This window comes from Thermomyces dupontii (assembly GCF_041956625.1).
Source record: "Thermomyces dupontii strain NRRL 2155 unplaced genomic scaffold VTN31scaffold_4, whole genome shotgun sequence".
Lineage (NCBI taxonomy): Eukaryota > Fungi > Ascomycota > Eurotiomycetes > Eurotiales > Trichocomaceae > Thermomyces > Thermomyces dupontii.
This window is the reverse complement of record NW_027192310.1, coordinates 372,271-391,355: the sequence shown is the minus strand read 5'-3', so window position 1 is coordinate 391,355 and position 19,085 is coordinate 372,271. Positions and strand designations below refer to the sequence as shown.

At 53.2% G+C, this 19,085-nt stretch overlaps 6 protein-coding genes across 6 annotated transcripts; 4 read left to right on the top strand and 2 right to left on the bottom strand.

Moving 5' to 3' along the window:
- Nucleotides 1–3,314: 3,314 nt before the first annotated feature.
- On the top strand, nucleotides 3,315–4,637 carry VTN31DRAFT_4634 (uncharacterized protein; the record flags this gene model as incomplete). The annotated part of the gene is made up of 4 exons (XM_069405044.1): nucleotides 3,315–3,432; nucleotides 3,558–3,691; nucleotides 3,756–3,939; nucleotides 3,994–4,637. 4 exons carry the CDS (start codon nucleotides 3,315–3,317, stop codon nucleotides 4,635–4,637), a joined length of 1,080 nt encoding a protein of 359 aa, XP_069260147.1.
- Nucleotides 4,638–5,303: 666 nt separating this feature from the next.
- On the bottom strand, nucleotides 5,304–6,654 carry VTN31DRAFT_4633 (uncharacterized protein; the record flags this gene model as incomplete). The annotated part of the gene is made up of 2 exons (XM_069405043.1): nucleotides 5,304–5,890; nucleotides 6,336–6,654. 2 exons carry the CDS (start codon nucleotides 6,652–6,654, stop codon nucleotides 5,304–5,306), a joined length of 906 nt encoding a protein of 301 aa, XP_069260146.1.
- Nucleotides 6,655–8,526: 1,872 nt separating this feature from the next.
- On the top strand, nucleotides 8,527–9,706 carry VTN31DRAFT_4632 (uncharacterized protein; the record flags this gene model as incomplete). Its single annotated transcript, XM_069405042.1, has 4 exons — nucleotides 8,527–8,623; nucleotides 8,694–8,963; nucleotides 9,044–9,131; nucleotides 9,184–9,706. 4 exons carry the CDS (start codon nucleotides 8,527–8,529, stop codon nucleotides 9,704–9,706), a joined length of 978 nt encoding a protein of 325 aa, XP_069260145.1.
- Nucleotides 9,707–9,904: 198 nt separating this feature from the next.
- VTN31DRAFT_4631 (uncharacterized protein) lies at nucleotides 9,905–14,578 on the bottom strand (the record flags this gene model as incomplete). Its single annotated transcript, XM_069405041.1, has 4 exons — nucleotides 9,905–10,698; nucleotides 10,759–11,380; nucleotides 11,437–14,298; nucleotides 14,354–14,578. The coding sequence occupies 4 exons, from the start codon at nucleotides 14,576–14,578 to the stop codon at nucleotides 9,905–9,907; spliced, it is 4,503 nt and encodes a 1,500-aa protein (XP_069260144.1).
- A 408-nt stretch (nucleotides 14,579–14,986) lies between these two features.
- On the top strand, nucleotides 14,987–15,794 carry VTN31DRAFT_4630 (40S ribosomal protein uS17; the record flags this gene model as incomplete). The annotated part of the gene is made up of 3 exons (XM_069405040.1): nucleotides 14,987–15,161; nucleotides 15,428–15,666; nucleotides 15,726–15,794. The coding sequence occupies 3 exons, from the start codon at nucleotides 14,987–14,989 to the stop codon at nucleotides 15,792–15,794; spliced, it is 483 nt and encodes a 160-aa protein (XP_069260143.1).
- An 857-nt stretch (nucleotides 15,795–16,651) lies between these two features.
- VTN31DRAFT_4629 (uncharacterized protein) lies at nucleotides 16,652–18,767 on the top strand (the record flags this gene model as incomplete). The annotated part of the gene is made up of 5 exons (XM_069405038.1): nucleotides 16,652–16,696; nucleotides 16,775–17,012; nucleotides 17,067–17,257; nucleotides 17,314–17,425; nucleotides 17,485–18,767. 5 exons carry the CDS (start codon nucleotides 16,652–16,654, stop codon nucleotides 18,765–18,767), a joined length of 1,869 nt encoding a protein of 622 aa, XP_069260142.1.
- Nucleotides 18,768–19,085: the final 318 nt, after the last annotated feature.

Genomic DNA, 19,085 nt, shown 5'->3' with positions numbered 1-19,085 from the left:
GATGGACGGGGAAATGTTTCTCAGTCTTTGGACGATGAAAGCTGACAATTGATAATGATGGCTTGATAAAAGTCCAACTTCCCGGCTCCTTGCGTCACTTTATGTATACCCGGCATCCACGGCTCTGTCGACGAACCCGGTGAACATCGGTTCATCATCGAGCCCACACGGTCCACGCTGAACTGAGACATGTTGTAGCCTATTGGGCGCGAATTCAACCAGGACGTCGCTTTCGATATCGTCGATGATTGATGCCAACCAAACAGAGCATCGAGTCAACCTGGAGACACCGCATTTCTGGAGACCTTGTGAACTTAGCTAAGACGAACGCGCACCTTGGATAGGGCACTAACAAGGCCGCCAGTATCCATGGAACTAACCCGTCCTGTCTTAGTGACGACGAGGATCGCCATCACCGACGATGTCATGCCAAGACAGAGTGAGACCTCCCCAGTCGCAAACGCGGATAATGCGGGGAGCGGAGAGTTCGGTCATGAATTGGCTCGCGATTTCGGGCGACGGACCGAGACAAACAGAGTACATCATCTTGCGACTAACCTAACTTGATGATAGTACTTGTTCTTTATGCTGGGAATACGAGGGTTGTATCCCATTCTTTTTCCCATGCCATATATGGTACGAGTAAGTGCTGTTGTCTGAATGGAGGGCGCGACGAGCCTGGTAATTGTGGATGGTTTTTGGGATCATCTTGGCTGGTCCATCGGAAAACCCAGTACAAGGCGTCCTCCATAGGCAATCTCGGAGCAGTATACGAGTACTTGGCTCCTTGCACACTCGGCTGCTGTGTCCATTGAAACAAAGAGTTGAGGACTTTGCTGATGGTACCAAATCACTGAAGCCACAAGACTTAGTCATTGATCCATCGACCATATTGATCCACTAAGATAGTACTCACTTTTGCCGCGTTTCTCGTATTCAATCCCCAGAGCTGCGAGCGAGCTGTCCAAGGTAAACACGCTTCGAGAGCTGTGGGGGAAGTTTGAGTGGAATTGAGATTACATAACCGACCCAAGACTCCCAAAAGACCAAAATAGAAATGCCATGCTTTCTGTGACCCATGGTAGTTAGGTTATATCTCGTTTGGCCAATCACAGCTAGGTATCTTCTTCCACTCGCAGGTACCACATCGGGAAGGAACCTTGGCGATCTCTTGTTCCTTGGGGGGTAACCGACGAACCGACGACACATCACTCTGACGTTGAAGATGAATAACTGAATACATACTACTAATGTCCATGGAGAATGACTCGTACTGGTACGAGGAGTTGGAGGCAAGTTTTACACATGCAGGCCACAAGTACGAGGACGTTAGTACTAACTAGTAGTACGGTAGAGGTTTCTCTCGTCAATTATCGAATTTCTGCTTTGGCTAGAATACACATAGAATAGTATAACTAGTAGTAAAGATGAAAAGGACTCGGGATTGCATGCACGGAAACTGAATCTTCAGTCTTCAACAAGTAATAAACTTGAAGGTTGAACATGTGGATTGACTTGACAGGTTGGCGCTGTGATCATTGTGTATATTCTGCACTTTACTGTAGCTGTATCCCGTCTTGGACTCCAATCACACGATTGATAAGGGTGCAATGCATAGACTGGAACACGACACCAATCACCAGGCAGAACGAGTGACTGCCAGTCTGCGGCATTTGGAAAAGCAAGAAACAACGCCAATCACAAATACAGTGCAAATCGTCAACTCTTGGAGCATGGTCATCAGAGTTTGTATCAACCTCGACCAGAAAGTATGTAGGATGAGAGATCTGTCCAGTGGTGAAGAAATGCCCTATGTCAAGAATGTTTCCTCGGTCACTCTCGGCGGTGATTCATTTGAATAAATCGACGAAGATTATGATTTCCTCTTTTTCAGCTGGGTATGGAAGAACAAGCAAGTTGCAGTGTCCCAGATTAGGTTCCCGCATTAACGATGCCAGCTTCCAGCAATGGGTTGTCACCTTTGCCACTGTCAAGCTTGACTCTGCGGTATGCGAGAGCAGTTCGATATCATGTCTGTCCTGCTCGAGTTCTTCATGGGGCTTCATCATTAGAAAGATATTTAGCCCGCAGAACAAAACCCATTTCTTCGCATTGACAAGGAACCTCGTAATACAGACTCGGCTTGAACCATTCGTGGAGACTATGTATGTATTCATGACCGGTGAACAACTTGAACTTAGCTGGCTCCATTGATACATTCCGACTCGATGAATCACGCCCGCAGCTCAAGCTCTCGCTGTTTTCTCAATCTCATGCAAGGTACATAGAGTACAGGTTTGGAGATCAAGTACTCGTACTACATGGCACGGAGTAGTCGTAGTACGAAGCCATCATCGATTTGAGGAAATGTGCAGTAACAGTACGGAGAGAACTACCTGATGCCTAGTCGAGGTAGCAGACTAGCAGTATCCTCAAATGCCGGCTCGGATCTCGGAAGTAGGACTCGTCGTCGTCGTCGATGACATGTCCGATACGTCAGGAGTGGAGGACTGGAACGCTGGGAGCCGAATACGGACGAGAGTAACCTCTCACTTCGACAGCCAATCAGAGGTCACTTGGTGAAAACGGGGCACGTGACTTGGACGAGTAATTTGAAATGATTCCGCGCGTGATGATCACAAAAGATCTGAGGTCATGTGAAGATTTCCTGGACTGGACTGGAAAGATGCGTTGAGGTTATGACTATGACGTCAGCGCGCTCCACGAGGGTCGGGCACTGTGCTACTGGATGTACTGAGATTGATGGCAGAGTCATCGGCTTCTGTACGTCTAATCGTCTGGGAGACGTGATCAATCTAGGACAGCAGTTGACGAGATGAGCTGTGGCTGGGAATTGATACTACAATTACTACTACCTACTACCTAGTTATTAGTTATTCCAACGTGGCTGGCAAGGGACCAGCCGCCTGCTCATTGGCCACACCAGTCAGTCATCGCCGACGTCACCACCATTTTCCAACCACGATTGATTTCCCGACATCATCGAGTGCAAGGCCTCCGGTTCTGTGAAGAAGAACCGCGGGCTATAACGCCTTCACATCTACACAGGGACCGTCCTGTCCGAGGGGTAACCGACTGCGGCAATCAGAGCCTTCGCATCGAACTCCTCTTCCCATGGTTCTCTCCTTCGCCAACCCCGCTCCCACTCAATCGCACAGAACAGCTTGGAATCATCTTCACGTCACCACTTGAGCTTCGTCCGCCCCGTTAAGTCGCCCGGCTTTCCGGTCCGCCCTTCCCTCGCGCCTCTCTCTCCGATCGCACGTTTTACTCCTGCCCTGTGAAGAACCACCATGCATCGCACCTACTCTATGCGCCAGTCGCGCGCACCCACAGCCTCGCAACTCGAAAACCCTCCGCCACCGCCTTCCACCACAAAGACCGGCCGTATCTTTGGGCGAAGCAACTTTGGTGAGTCGCTCCCACCTTTGCTTCTTCTTGCATCGAGCCGAGCCTTCAATCGCGGCTCGACGACACTCATTGTTAGCGGTAACCTATATCCTCGACCAGTTTGCTGACTGCGATGGCTCGCCTAGGCCATGCGTTTCGTAAACAAACAGCCGGGGCCTTTGGACCCGACCTCGCCAAGAAACTGTCCCAGCTGGTGAAGATGGAGAAGAATGTCATGCGCAGCATGGAGCTGGTGGGACGCGAGCGCATGGAAGTTGCAGTATGTTGATTGAACTTGCCTTGTATCATGCCCCGCTGGACCTAATCCGTTCTCTCTTGTCTAGCAACAATTGTCGCTCTGGGGCGAAGGCTGTGACGACGATGTCTCGGATGTGACGGACAAGCTGGGTGTGCTGATCTACGAGATTGGCGAACTCGAAGACCAGTTCGTGGATCGCTATGATCAGTACCGGCTCACAATCAAGAGCATCCGCAATATTGAAGCTTCTGTGCAGCCCAGCCGGGATCGTAAGTTCACAGGGCCCGACCTGCTTCGAATCTCCTTTGGGCTAACAGAAACAGGCAAGCAGAAGATCACCGACGAGATCGCCAAGTTGAAGTACAAGGATCCCAACTCACCGCGCATCACAGTCCTGGAGCAAGAATTGGTTCGTGCCGAGGCTGAGTCGCTGGTTGCTGAGGCTCAGCTGTCCAACATCACTCGCGAAAAGGTCAAGGCGGCCTTCAACTATCAATTCGATGCGCTCCGTGAGCATTGTGAGAAGATTGCTATCATCGCTGGATATGGCAAACATCTGCTCGATCTCATCGATGACACTCCAGTGACCCCCGGCGAAACGCGGCAGCCATATGATGGCTATGAGGCGAGCAAGGCGATCATTCAAGATTGTGAGGACGCTCTGACCAACTGGGTGACGTCACGAGCCGCAGTCCGCTCGAACCTCTCCACTCGATCGCGCACTCTGTCTCAGCGTCGCCGGAACAATCTGGCCAAGAGCCGAGAGGACGGAGTTGATTTCTCCGGACAGGACCGATCGCTGAAGGACCGGGATTCCTGGGTTCCCGCGGACCAGCACGCTAGTTACCATACGGAAGTCGACGGTGAGGAGGGGGCCGAAGATGAAGACGTGGGTAGCATTGTCCACAGCGGTGCCAATGGGGAGCAGCGAGGCCGAGGCACGGAACGAGAGCCCGTAGCCGCATGAGATTCACTAGAGCCACGCAGCAGCAAAGCCAATGTTTAGCCAAGCTGAACAAACTAACCGGCACCCAAGCGACCCACATGTCTATATGCAACGACTGCGAAATGAAAGATTATCACGAATACAAGACGAAGGCGTTGCTGGTGACGGTGTGGATTGGGAATTGGTTGGATTGATTCTTTGTCTTTTCGAGCTGTAGTGAATAGCAACTAATACTTAACCTAATGCCAGAGGTACGCGGTTTACCTCTGATTTTGATTTTTCGAGTTGAATGGAAGCGTCTAATGAATTGACCGATAAAAACCACTTCTTCTTCTTCTTCGAATCTAGTGAGATCAATATCTACAACTTCTCGGGAAATGAAGAATAGTACTACTCATTTAGAATCGGCTTCTACACCCCTTGCATGAGCAACCGACGAGAAACAACAAACCGAAACAGAACGTGATACGGTCATACAGAAAAAGATCGATCGTACCGGCAAGAAAATTCAAATCGATTCTTCAACCCCCCTCCCCAGATCATGTATGAAGAAGAAGAAGAAGAAGAAACGCCGTTTTCACCTGCCCCAAATAGATAGTGTCATTGTCATGAGTGGGATGAAAATAAAGACCCGGAAACCCGGACAGAGAAAAAAAAAAAAGTTTGGAAAGAGCAGGTCACGCACTCTCAATCGTCCGTCCCAACGCCCACATCTCGCTTTTGTCGGGTACTCGATTCGCTCTGCGCTCCTTGATCTGCACTGTTTTGCCGTTGCTGTTGCTGTTGCAGTTTCAAAATACGGGAGGCGACATTCTCGTTCTTCTCCGTGAGGAGGTTCTTGAGCCACCGGTTCTCCATTTCCAGCTGGGAGACGCGCGCCTCGAGCGTGGCGTTCATCTCGGTGGTTTCCCGCACGGTGCGCTCGAGTTGCTGCTCGCGCTGTTTCTTCTTGGCGCGGAAGCGTGCGCTGGCGGCGGTGTTGCGCCGGCGTTTATCCTCCTCGGCGGCGAGGCGGGCCTGTTCCTCTGCGCTGAGGGCCCGGGCGATCTGTTGCCCGGAAGGGGCCGTGCTGTATTTTGTGCTGCCGACTCGTCCGTTGGGCGGGGAGATTGACGAGGAGATCTCTGACGAGGGGGTGTAGTGGCCCGGTCTATGGTGGTTGGCTTCGTCGACGGGATATGAAACGGGCGGGTAGACTGGGGGATTGGAGTAGGGCAGCATTGGCTGGTGGTGGTCGGTGGCGAGAGGATAGTTGGTCTGTGGCTTTTCATTCCCTGGACGATGTGAGTCCCTGAACATGGTTGAAGATGCTGCGACGCCAACAATGACAATTAGAAAGGACTCAACACAGCGGTGATTGAATTGATGTCGAAAGCAAGGCGCGAAAACAAGGGAATATGCATCATCTCAGGAGGGACATAGGGGTACAGGTCAAGGAAATGTTCCACAAAGGTCTCCCCCCTGTGTCTCCTCAACCACCGTCGATGATGTGCTGGAACACGACGGCATCGGCATCCCAACTGCAACATGGGTCTGGTGACAAATGAAACGTGCCCAATTCATTCGACCTATCGCCATGCATTGAAGTTCAACCAATCTCTTCTTGCGATTAAAAAAGGATGGCTATCGAGGAACCAGGGTCTACATCCATGCGGCGAATAAATCTACCTCCCAACTGCCATCTCAAAGAGAATATGAGAGAGAAAAAGACTCGCTTACCGTGATGATATGTTGGTGGATAGTTCCTCAAGGAAGGATCAACCGGAACACGGTCCTCTTCCATGCTATCGTAGGAACTGACGGACACTCCGCCCAACCCTTCCGTTCGATCGTAGTCTATCGCAGGCGCAGTATTCATTGAATACCGCCGCGTATGTGATCCAGCATCCATGGGGTAATGTTGTTGTCGGCCCTCAGCCGACGGATGATGCTGCTGCGAGAGCGGCGGTAGCTGCGCCGGTGCCTGGCGATTGAAGGGACGAAGCCCAGCCGAGTTGACTGCGGCCTGAAATGGCTGTCGCGACTGTTCATCAGCCATGATGACGGGGAATTGGGGCTTTATCCCAGCCCTTTGCTGCCGAACGCAGCAAACAATCCATCATATCCAGGCCACTCTTGAACCCGTGTGCCGTGTTTCGTGCGTACCGAGGGCATATCCCAGTTTTGGTGCACCTGTTGCTTTAGGGCCCTCGAAGTTGTTCATCCTGAGCTATCTCGAGCCATCTCAATGGCTGCTCGAGCGGGTTAGCTCGATGGTTGCATAAGATGGGGAAATGTCGTGATCGCATGGCTGAGATCAGCCAATCAGGGACGAGCTTTTGGGGGAATCGCGAACGCTCACGTAAGCAACTGTAATCGGAGCGTAACGTTAAAGCGGTCAAACGACATATTGTACTGGAACCTAAAGCGAAACGATCCAATTTGCAATATTGCATCTCTCGCGGCCCAATTCTTTCTCTGACCTTCTGCATGTCGCGGAGACCCTCATACCGCTCATACAGCGCCTGCGCAGCCGGAAGTGACTGTATACACACAGCACTGAACGCCGCGGGGAACGGGGAGGCCATTGGTAAAGCTTGGGCATGATCCGCGATGAATTCCCGCCAGTTGTCGTCTTGGAGCATAGAACCGCGTTCCTGCTCGATGGAGATCCTGCAAGATGCGACACGCTGCTCGACCTGACTGGCTGGTACAATGTGGCCGCCATGATCCCTGCGTACTGGGGTTGTGGATTTCTGCCGACAAACGCAATAGACTGTGAAAAGCGTCGACTTTTTTTTTTTTCGCAGGGATTGCCAACAACGTCTGTTTTGACGGGGATGGGCGTCTTGCCCTTGACTCGCATTTCCGTCATCCAGTGGTACGCTTTAAAGGCATGACAAGCGCTGTTGTGTAGACTATTCGCTGGAGAATGCTCCAGTGTCTGACAAAACTTGACCCTGATTATGCCCTGGTACAGTATATGAAGGGGCATGCATTCAATTTTCTGGTCGAGAAGTAACCTGGCCATGAGGGCCAGGCGCTATCGCGGCAATGTGCTGAAGAATCTGAACTGGAGAACGAAGCCGGGCGAAAGGTCCGTGATTTCGAACACGCCCTTCGTTACTTGAGCTTCTCCGTCGCACCATCAAGCCACGATATAGTACCGCCGGCAATTCCCCCGTGAAGGAATGGGAACATCCTCTGGTGTGCAGCATAACGAGCGGCGTCGCTTCTGGAGCGAGGACAGGAATCATCAGACTCTCAGGCTTCATTCAACCAGCGTTTCAGAAGACATCCAGCAATCCCAGACTGCCACTTTGAGCCACGATAGGTGGCTTGATATAAGCTCGGGCTGACAGTCCAGGTTCATCGACTCCAGCATTCCCGGTTCCAAAAGGACAGCAAGCCCTAATTCATACTAGGTCAGTGAGAGTTGCGCCGAATTTTTTGTGTCGATTCGATCGGTCCTCAACCTTCAACCAGAAATCGTCATACAGTACTGTACTCATACTACTCACCAGGCCTTGGCTGCGTCGGGAGCTAAGTCGCAGCATGCTAAGAGCTCTGTACGTACTTGTACGCTCTTCGAAAAGCATCCGAATCGTCCTTACTCTCCTCGCGGGTTCATGGCATTTGCCAGCCGCGCGTTTGGTCGTTTCCTTATGTCACGTGCATGCCACGTGATTATGCCAAGAATGTGTTAGGTGTCGAGTCAGCCAATCATGGCTAGTCTCGGTACTTCCTTAAGCAAGTGTGGGGAACAATCTAGGAACCGTTCCTGTACCACCAATGATCTGCGCACATGGCTCTTCTATCAAGTCAACACGCGATGTGACCATTGCCAGTTCCTCCGCATATATTTAACCCGTGGGATCAAGCTCTTAAAAAACATGGTGAGCACCGAGGCAATTGTCTTCTTGCAGGAAGAATGTTTTCCTCAGCCATTGTGATCGCAGCCCTCCTGGGCAGTCCAGTGGCTGCCTCTCTCTATGGCCAGAGCAACCTCAATCATTCCTGCGTTCTAGGTCCGTACTATACTTCACAGATACTATGCTTTTGCCCAAATCCATTCACGGCTGACGGTGAACCCCCCAGATGAACCTGTATGGTCCTGCTCGAAGAGAGCAACCCCAAACAAGGTCGATACCTGCTGTTCGGAGACGTTTGGCGGGCTGGTTCTCATCACGCAGTTCTGGGACACCCACACGGGTCTGGAGGACCAGGGCCAGTTGCTGCCGAAGAACAGCTGGACGGTGCATGGCTTATGGCCGGATTTTTGCAATGGGTCGTACACGCAGTACTGTGATCTGAACCGCCAGTATGATCCGGTTCCGTGGCCGAATACTACGACGGGGAAACCTGATGGTTTGTTTCATTTGCTACCCATGATTGTTTTGGCTGCGTCAAAGAGCAAGGTTGGTTAGGGCTGATGTATGAGATCGTAGGCACCCCCGTTCCGCCATACACCGGCCCGTCCATTGACAAGCTGATCGAACCGTTTGGCGCCCACGACCTCCTTGATTGGATGAACAAGTAAGTTTTTCAGCACCGTCAAAAAAAAAAAAAATCAATTAACCAGACGCAGATACTGGGTCAACCTCAACGCTCCCAACCACGAACTTTGGGCCCATGAGTTCTCCAAGCACGCCACCTGCTTCTCCACCTTCGATCTCCCCTGCTACGGCCCCCAGCGGGTGGAATACGAAGACGTCCTCGACTACTTCACCACGACCGTGGCCTACTTCCGCCGCTATCCGACCTACGACTGGCTGGCGCGGGCTGGGATCCGGCCCTCGAACTCGACCCGCTACTCGCTTAAGCACATCCAGCGCGCGCTGCGGCGCCAGTCCGGCGCCACGCCTTACCTTGGGTGTTCGGGGCCGCGGTTCAACGAGACGGAGGCCGGAAAGGGCTCCAAGGATGATGGGTTTACCGTGCTGACCGAGGCGTGGTATTATATGCATGTACTGGGGCGACCGCAGGACTTGCATAGTCGGCCGGTTCACCCCTCGGGGAGCGCGACGAACTGCGCAACGTCCAAGAATGCGATTTTGTATCCTGAACGGAGTGCGGGGTCGGAGAGGGCGTATAGCAGAAAGAGCGTATAGTTAGAGAGCATGTGAAATAAATATCAAGCAGGCTCGATTACTTTGTGTGTATACACAATTGCACTGAAGATGCAGGACTGAATTCATGGAACAGATGTCCACCCTAACGCCCATCCCCAAACCCTGTAACTGCAGAAAATCAATCCACGACGCCATCCGTAACAATCGCCCCCGCAAGAAGCATCATGCCAAAGAGTTTCAAGATACAAAGATGCTCTCAGTCAGCCCCCGAACAGAACGGCTCCAGATCCCCTGTCCAAAACCAGCAGGAACACGGAACAATTCACCAGTCCTTCTCTGCTTCTTCCCCGTAGAGTTCGCACCCAGTCCCCGAAGGATCATGTCCCGCATCTGAGCCTCCGTCAAGCCCTTCGTGCGGGAAACGTCGTTGCCGAAGCCATAGACTTTGGTGCAGGTCACGTCCGCTTCCAGCTCCAGATTTTCCAATCCCGTACCTAAGGTGCCGGTCCGAGGCGTCACCTGAAAGTCCACGTCGATGCGAGCTATTTGCGATTCTCCCGATTGGATCGGCCCAATGAGCATGCATCTTGCACGTAGACATGCCCCGGCATCGGGACCGTCCGTGAGATTGCACCGCGTGACGCCGCTAAAGTCCAGGGCACGGATCTCCTCTTCCAAGCGGTGGGCTAGGTCCCAGCCTGCGGACACGAAGCGCAAAACTTGCTTGAGTGACACGGAAGATGGCTGAATCGTCGCAATGCCCTTGCGGAGATGGGACAGGATGAGCGATTTCGCAAGCGTGGGCGAGGATGGTGCGGATGACGAGCCTCGATTCCGTGGCGAGTATGTGAGTTCAAACGGAGTGACATTGTCAACGGACATGGAAATCCTGAACAGCTTTGGATAGATCCGCGACTGCAACTCGTCCTTATACAGCAGGGTCAGAACGGGTCCAGCGGGAGACTCCGGTGACGAGTTCTGGGCCGAGATGATCGACCATCCCGTCTGCTGCTCGAGCTTGCACACAGAATCTAATAAAAAAATCGAGGTTAGCAGTCGTTGGCTAGTGAAACGGGGCACCACCAACTTACCTTTCAGCGCCTTAACTTCTTTTAAGCTCCATCCTCGGCACTCTTCCTGAATGCGCTCCGCCTCGCTGATTTGGTTCATAAGCTCGGCCTTTCGTTTCGCTCCAGCTTCAAGCGTGTCAACTTTCTCTTGATACTCCTGTTGCATCGCCTGAAGTTGCTGCTTCTTCGCGGCGATCTCCGCGTCAACCGCAGCAAGTCGTCCGCGGGCCTGGCGCAGTTCTTCCTGATCGCAATTCTCGAATTCGTCGACTACCTCCTGCAACTTCTTTGCTTCTGACTCCAGCGCGGCATGCTTCTCCACAAGGCCGGGAACAACGGCATCGAGTAACTTTTCCTGCTTGCTGAGAGCCGCGTCATCGGCTTTGACCTCCTCGGCGTGACGGTCCAGTCCCTCTTTGAGTCCGTCAAGAAGCTTCATGCGCCACTCATACCACATGGCCTTGCTGAGAAGTCTGGCGTGCGTCTTAACGTTGCGGAACTGATTGTCCATCAACACTCGAATATCAGGTCGCGCAGTCACATATTCACGGAACAACGGCGGGTTATCGTTGTAGGTCTCGGTTTCAATCGAACGAATAATTTGCCTTCCTTCTGAGATATAAGACTTCAGCTCACGGCAAGACTGGAATATCACGACAGTTAGCAACAATTCATGTTCAAGGTAGTTTCAACACTCACATGTTGATACAACTCAAACACTGGCACTGTGCAAAGCCCAGCCGCAACACAGTCTTCTAGGCTGATCTCCCCACTAGAAGTCTGGCTGGACCGTTTCGAGTTCTGGTCAGCCCCCGGCGCAGTCGTGTGACGCCGCTTGGTTGTGTCGAGTTCCATGAAGTGAATGTTTGTCATATTCAAGAAATCCTGCAAAGTGATCGGCTCCCAGTCGGATTCTCCCTCTTCCATCTCTTCATCCCGTGGCGCCTCCGCAGGAGTACCGCTCGGAGGCTCAATACTCTTCGACGGACTCGTCTGCTGGGCAACCAGATTCCGCCGCGGGCTTAAGCTACCCATCTTTCCTGGGGATAGATCAGGCTTGCTGACGGCATTTCTTCGCCCCACCGTCTCATCCACCGACGGCGGTGCAGGAAGCTTGACGTTCTTCACAGGACTCGCAGGACGACCTCGCAAACGTTTAGGCTCGTCGTCATCATCATCGGACTGGTCAAGCTCAACAGGTCGCTTTCCCAGTATGCCCTTGGCTGTCCCGACATGTAGGCTTTTTCTGTTGCCCACTTTTTTCTTCTTGGGAGTCAAACTCGATATCAATTCCCTTAGGTTGGAAGTAGTATCTTGATCATTGTTTCCGGAAACGACATGCCTGCCTTGACGGTTCTCTTCTTCCTGACGTTCCCGGTCAACCTCCTCCTGAAGTTTCAGGGGATCATCGAAACGTAATTGCCTTAGAGGCTGTTCCTGGGGAACAAATTCATTTGCATCTTCCCCAATTGAACGGCGACGATCCAAGATGGCGGCGACCTTCGGCGAACCGAGGCCTTCCTTGTCAACTCCAAGGCCCGAGGGCCGGCGTGCTCTCGGAAAGAACACGGTTGGTGTCAATTGACCAGTCTGTGCGTCGGTTTCGAAGAGACTCCGGCGTCGTGGCGTCTGGTCCTTGTTCGGCGAGGCTTGACTCTTCTGCCGTATTGACCTTGGCGACGCGCTCTTTAGGGCAGCGTTGTTTGACGGGGGCGTCTTGCTAGGTGTGGCAGGGCGAGAGCGCCGAGGGGTCACTTGCTTTGACGGAGTCACAGGTTTCTCCTGGGTAGTCCGTCGCGAGGGCGTGAGTCGGACTGCCGGTGATTGCACACCGGAGATTCTCTCTGGTCGTTGCGTCCTAACTTCAGCCAAGCTTGGACTGCCAGTTTCAGAGGCTACTGCCGCCGTACGAGGCGATGTAGTCGGTCGAGACGGCGACGGCGATACATTCTCTCGGAATGGAGAGCTCATCGACTGAGCCGCATCGGAGCCAGGATCTTCCAGCTGCGTCCCTCGCTTGTTGCTGGTAGGTGGCAGAATTCTGCCCATCGCGGTCGTGAAATCCATGCCCGCGGTATGCTCATCCTGCGACTCTTCCGTTCTCTCTGCGATCGGGGACAGGATGCCGCCAACAGCTCCGGTAATTTCCATATCCATTACATCCCCATCATCATCATCGGTGGCCCACTCGGAGAAATTGCGGCCCTTTTGCTGCTTATCGCCATCCTTCCCATTGTTGGCGTCGTTGGATGGAGCAGCTGAGGGATGGTTGCTGAGGACACCGCGGCCGACAACGGAGGTAAATTCCATAGTCATCTCCTCGTTCTCATTGACCTCGCTCGTACCAGCGTCAGATTTGGCGGGTGAGCCTACTGCGGCAATGCCCCCAACGACATTGGTCAGTTCCATAGTTTTCTCGTCGTAAACTGACTGTTCTGAAGTGGACTTGCGACGATCCGTCGCAGCATTTGCCCGGTTGGCCAGAATGCGACCAACGGCATTGGTGATGTCCATACTGAGTTCCTCGTCCTCATTGAATTCGTCGTCTTCATGATCACTCCTTCCCGAAATCGAGTTTCTCTTGCTTGGGGACTGAACCGGGTTGATGTTCTCTTGGTCATGCAGAGCGCTTATGTCCTCCATGTCGAAACTAATTCTTTGGCCTTTGGTGATCCAAGGTTTGAAGGCCCCAGTGATCTCTTGATCCGCGATCTCCATGGGCGCCTCCCCGTTTTCATCGAAATCAATGCCCCGCGTCCCTGCATGACGAGCCGCTTGCTCCAGCGCCCTATTGAGACGAGTACTAGAATCTGTACTGTTACCGTCCGAGGCATTCGACCCGGTTGTCCGTGCCGTGACATCGTCGAGGCTCATAGCAGTGCTTTCCCCGTCAAGATCGGTATCCATATCAGATCCTGCGTCATTGCCTGATTCCCGAGCAGGGCTCTGTGTCTCACTATCATCTACTGAGCTTCCGCTGAAAGGACTCGACGACATGTCTTGGGCGCCGTAGCGCACAGGAGAAAATGCAGTGTCCGAATCCTCTTCTGACCCAGCAGACGAGGGAGAATCTCGCACACCACGCGTGGAACCTGTTAAAGATGCACGCCTTGTCGAATTTGACACCGACGACGAAGTGGAATCTTCGTTCAGTTCAACCACATTCCAAGTATGCAGGGTTGCTTCCGGCGCAAATGAAACGCGTCGGTTAGCCATGGACTTGCGGCGCGCTTCCCTTTGTTCTAGGATAGCCTGCCTTTCGCGCTCCCTGCGCTCGCGCTCTTCACGTTCTTTGGCATCGCGAAGAGGAGAGACCGCGTTGAAATTGTCGAAGGGGTTGTCCAAGCGATCGGTACCCGTCACCGGAGGTTTCGACGGCGACGAGAAATCAATCAACGTTCCTTCTCCGGCCTGTCCATGTGCGCCATTTCCCGTTGTTCCTCGAGACGGGCTCCGATTCGCATTGCGCCTGCGCGCCTCATCGTAGGTCGGGATTTGTCTTGGTGGCGAGAGCGGAATACTGGGCTTCAGAATGGACTTGAGCGGAACAGCGGCGGTTGACTAATTTGTCCCTGTAAGTATGCAATGCGACCTCCCAAAGCGGATTGCAACGTACCTTGCGCCTATTGCCATTCGAGTTTTGCAGCGCATCTAAACCGCCGGGGCCGAGACTCTTGCTGCGAGACTTCTTCTCCTTGGTCCCGGATTTGCCCACACCCGGAGCCCCCGGGATTGAACTACCCTCTGTTGCCGAGTCCTCTTTGTCCGCTGCCGCACCAGCTTTGGGCACATGGGCAATCGAGCGTCGAGAGCGCACTCTTGCGGGATCCCGCGAGGCCATTGCGACCGGTCGTTACGCGGCGAAGACGTAGCGCCGCGGTAAGTAATCGTTGAGTTGAATATTCATTCAAAGAAGAGCCAGTGTAATAGATTTGAAGATACTGTGCAAGAAAACAAAATTCTTTCGCGTCATGGCATGGATTGAGGAGCTCGATGTCATACTTGGCGCGTCTCTCGACCCGCAAGATGTAAACAAAGCGGACTAGCCCTAGCCGAGTCGCGCTAATCCCAATAAGGACTAGCGTGTCCATCGCACAACTTCCCACAACTGAATATCCAAGCCTGCAGTCTCCGCAACAATTTCTTTTCCCGCCGTGAGTCCCGACGTCGTCGACCTTCGAATTCGACAGCTGCCTCACTCTTAGCTCGACCCCGTTCTCGCAGTTGTCGGCACCGAGATTTGGCAGCCATGGCGACCGAGTTGACCGTCCAGTCGGAACGTGCGTTCCAGAAGCAGCCTCACATCTTCCTGAACTCGAAGGTCAAGACCAAGAGCCGCAAGGCGGGCAAGGGCCGACGATGGTACAAGGATGTCGGTCTGGGTTTCCGGACTCCCAAGACTGCCATTGAGGGGAGCTACATTGGTATGGATGGCCCAGATTTGAGCTTTGTGTCCGGGGTTGGATGCGCCGCAGTGACTTGGGATCGCGAGCCGTGTCAGAGACGACTTGTCGGAGAGCGCAGTTTGAGCCGGAAGTGAGACGTCTTGAGCTTTTCTCGATTCCCTCGAAATGACTCTCATGATAATCTCGGGAGTGAATCGTTGGGCTACACGGTTCCGGTCTCAGATCACCTGCTACGTCCCAATTCTCCCGAGACAGTGATAAAATCCGATGCTAATTCAACCTAGACAAGAAGTGCCCCTTCACTGGTATGGTTTCGATCCGCGGTCGTATCTTGACCGGCAAGGTTGTGTCCACCAAGATGCACCGTACGATCATTGTCCGCCGTGACTACCTCCACTACGTCCCCAAGTACGACCGATATGAGAAGCGACACAAGAACCTGGCTGCGCACGTCTCGCCGGCCTTCCGTGTCGAGGAAGGTGACATGGTTGTCGTTGGCCAGTGCCGCCCTCTCAGCAAGACCGTACGTGATATCTAGGCCATGTCCTCGATACGGGCGTTTACTGATATGTCGATAAATAGGTCCGCTTCAACGTCCTGCGTGTCCTGCCGCGCACAGGCAAGGCTGTCAAGGCCTTCAACAAGTTCTAGACGTCTCTTGGGTGAAAGGCGGGAAGGCGGATCTGGGATCTTATGGGACTCTAGAAATGGAATTTTTCATGGCAAAAGCTCAGTTTTCATGAATGCAACTATTTACTGTAGTTTTGCCTTCCGAAAAGCATTAGGATTCCCCTGAGAAAGACAGGCTCTACTCTCTCCAGTACATTCTGTAGACTGTACTCAGACTCAGTTCGATACAGGAGGCGTCATGTTTTCAAGGATATCCTCGCAGGGTTTGAATCTCATCGAGACTGTAGAGTCGAGGATCGATGCCTAACATTGAACTGGTTTGAAGTGCTTTGAATGGGATCACCAGGCACCGCTTGGCTCGTCGCTCGTAGAATTCGATTCTTTCGACTACCAGTAAGAACAGCGATAGATAATGTGCTGAGATCAAGCTTCTACATAGCTGTCGTTGTTGACAGCACGTGTGAGCCGCCACGTTGATATGCTGGACGCTACCTAAGATTGAACACAGGCCACTAAGAGCGAATCAGACTCCAACTCCATACGTAAAGTCGATCAGATCACCAACTCTCGACTCATTTTCGTCTTCTCCCCGCAAGGGAGTCCTTGTGGTCTTTATAGTCAATCTGGAGTACCTGTCGGTTTCTATTCCGCGATCTACGCCCTCTCCCTTCGAAACCCGCCGCCACACTCCAATTTTCAATGGCGCCCGAGTACTGACCATGACCGCCGCTGGCCCAACTCAGTAATACTCCGTCCGCGAATACCCCTCCCAGCGACAAAAAATCAATTGTGCGATGGGCGCTCGATGCCCCTGTCGCCCGCTTTCTGGTCACAACCGTAGCGATTCGTCGAACCTCCGCTGGCCGTGAGCGTGCACAATGACCAACTTTGAGAAGTCGGTAAAGGGGGCGACCAAGGTTAAAGTGAGTGTGCTTCGAATTCCCGCTTGCGCCGTGCAGCTCCGGCATGAAAGCAGGCTGACCGATGATTGCGGCGAGTAGTTGGCACCCCCCAAGGCCAAATACATCGAGCATATTCTCCTCGCGACACACAGCGGTGAGGCGGGCGTGGCGGAGATTTTTCGCACCCTCCAGTTCCGACTGCGCGATTCAACATGGACGATCGTCTTCAAGGCGCTGATCGTGCTGCACTTGATGATTCGAGAGGGCGCGCCAAATGCGACCCTTGAGTTTCTTGCTGCCAATCCACGAATGGTTGCGATCAGCGGCTTCTCTGAAGGTGAACTCTACTCTACTTGCGAGTTCCCCCCGGCACATGCTGATGGTCTTTCAGTTCAAACGCAGGGACAGAATATCCGTCGCTACGCCGATTATTTCAATGCCCGGATTAAGGGCTTCAGAGATACCCGTGTGGACTATGTTCGCAACGGCCCCGGTCGGCTGAAGCGCCTCACGGTCGACAAGGGCCTGTTGCGGGAGACGGAAGCCGTGCAGAAGCAGATCAAGGCGCTAGTACGCTGCAATGTTCGTTGACGTAGACCCGTTTCCCGCAGGAGAGAAGATCGGTTAACAGTTTCTAGCTCGTCACCGATGAGGTGGAGAACGAGATAACCCTGTGCGCCTTCCGCCTGCTTACATTGGACCTGCTCACGCTCTACTCGGTGATGAACGAGGGGACAATCAACGTATTGGGTGGGTGTTGATCAACTCCTCGTGTACCTCGCGGGCAGGCGCTGACGCAGAGGATGTAGAACACTACTTCGAGATGTCTCGGCCAGACAGCGAACGAGCTTTGAACATCTATAAAACGTTTACGTCGTTGACGGATGAGGTGGTGAAATTTCTCGGTGTAGCTCGCCACTTTGAGTACGCGACGCGCTTGGAGATCCCCAACTTGAAACACGCTTCAACGGACCTCGCTCAGCTTCTGGAGGACGACCTGAATGATCCAGACTTTGAACTCCGTCGAAGAGAGTACCGGATTCAGAAAGAAGCCAAAGCCAGGAAGGCGAGCAAAGGGGGTGATTCCTCGACACCAACCAAATCCTCTAGCAATGCTTCCAAGCCGGCCGAACCGGCCAAAACATCGGAGAACTCCGCGCCTCAGGCGGAGACCAAGAAACCAACTGGGGATTTGATTGACTTTTTCGAGTCCATCGAGCAAAATCAGCAGCCGCTGGCACCGCAGCCACAGCAGCCGCCGCAGCAGCAACCCAACTTCTCACAGCCCAACTTCTCACAACCCAACTTCTCACAACCCAACTTTGCGCAACCGATGTTCCAGCCCCAACAGACTGGGTTTGTGTCACAGCCGACTGGATTTCCAGCACAAACCGGTTTCGTTCCCCAGCAGACAGGATTCAACGGCCCGTTCGGTCAGCAGCAACCGCAGCAGGGAGGGTTTCCGTTTGGTCAATCCCAGCCTCAGCCGCAACCCTTGCAAGCCACACCGACTGGAGCAGGGTTTGGTGGCTATGGGCCGCAATCGTACACTTTCCAGAATACACTGTCTCCCGGGGTTCAAAACGGCGCCTCGCCTTTCCAGCCGTCTGGGACCCCAGCCAATGGGTTGTCTCCGCAGCAGTCCACGAACCCTTTCCGACAGTCAATGCTGGTGGCGAACACTACGGGCATTGGCCAGAATCAGACCGCCCCCGCCCGTCCACTGTCGCGTCAGAGCACGAACCCCTTTGCGAAGCGTCTGTCGATGGTACCGCAGCGGCCAGCGACAGCTGGGATGGGCGAATCGATGACGCAACACCAGGGCACACAGCCCTTACAGCCGCAGCGCACAGGAACCAACCCTTTTGCTCGCAATACCCAACCCGCGAAGCAGCCGGCCACCACCGCGTCGACGGGACTGCAACCGCTGCGCCCGAATCCGACGGGCAGCACGAACCCGTTCCGACAGAGCGCATTCATCAACCAACAGACGGGTCAAGGATGGCATGTAAGCGGACAACAAGGCACGATGGGGGGCTTGGAGCAACTGGAGACGGTGCCGGTGTTTCCTCGACCAGGGATGACGTCGTAGTCGCATCTGCTTCCTCCTCCAGTTCCTTTCTTGTTTTTTCTTCTGTACGCACAACATACACACACACACATATGCATCTGATCATCTTCGAGTTGATATTATTTGTACTTTCTTTTTTTTTCTTCTACTTTTCTTATTTCTCCTGTCTCTGACTTGTTGTGTTCCAGCGGGCGCTTGATGATGGGTTGCATCTTGTTCATCTAGAACTAGTTTAACTAGACAAGTCGAGATGTAATCATAATGGTCCTCCTTGCCTTGCATAGGATTGATACGCATCGTCTTCATATATGCAAGTCGATCGGTGCACTCCGAGTATAT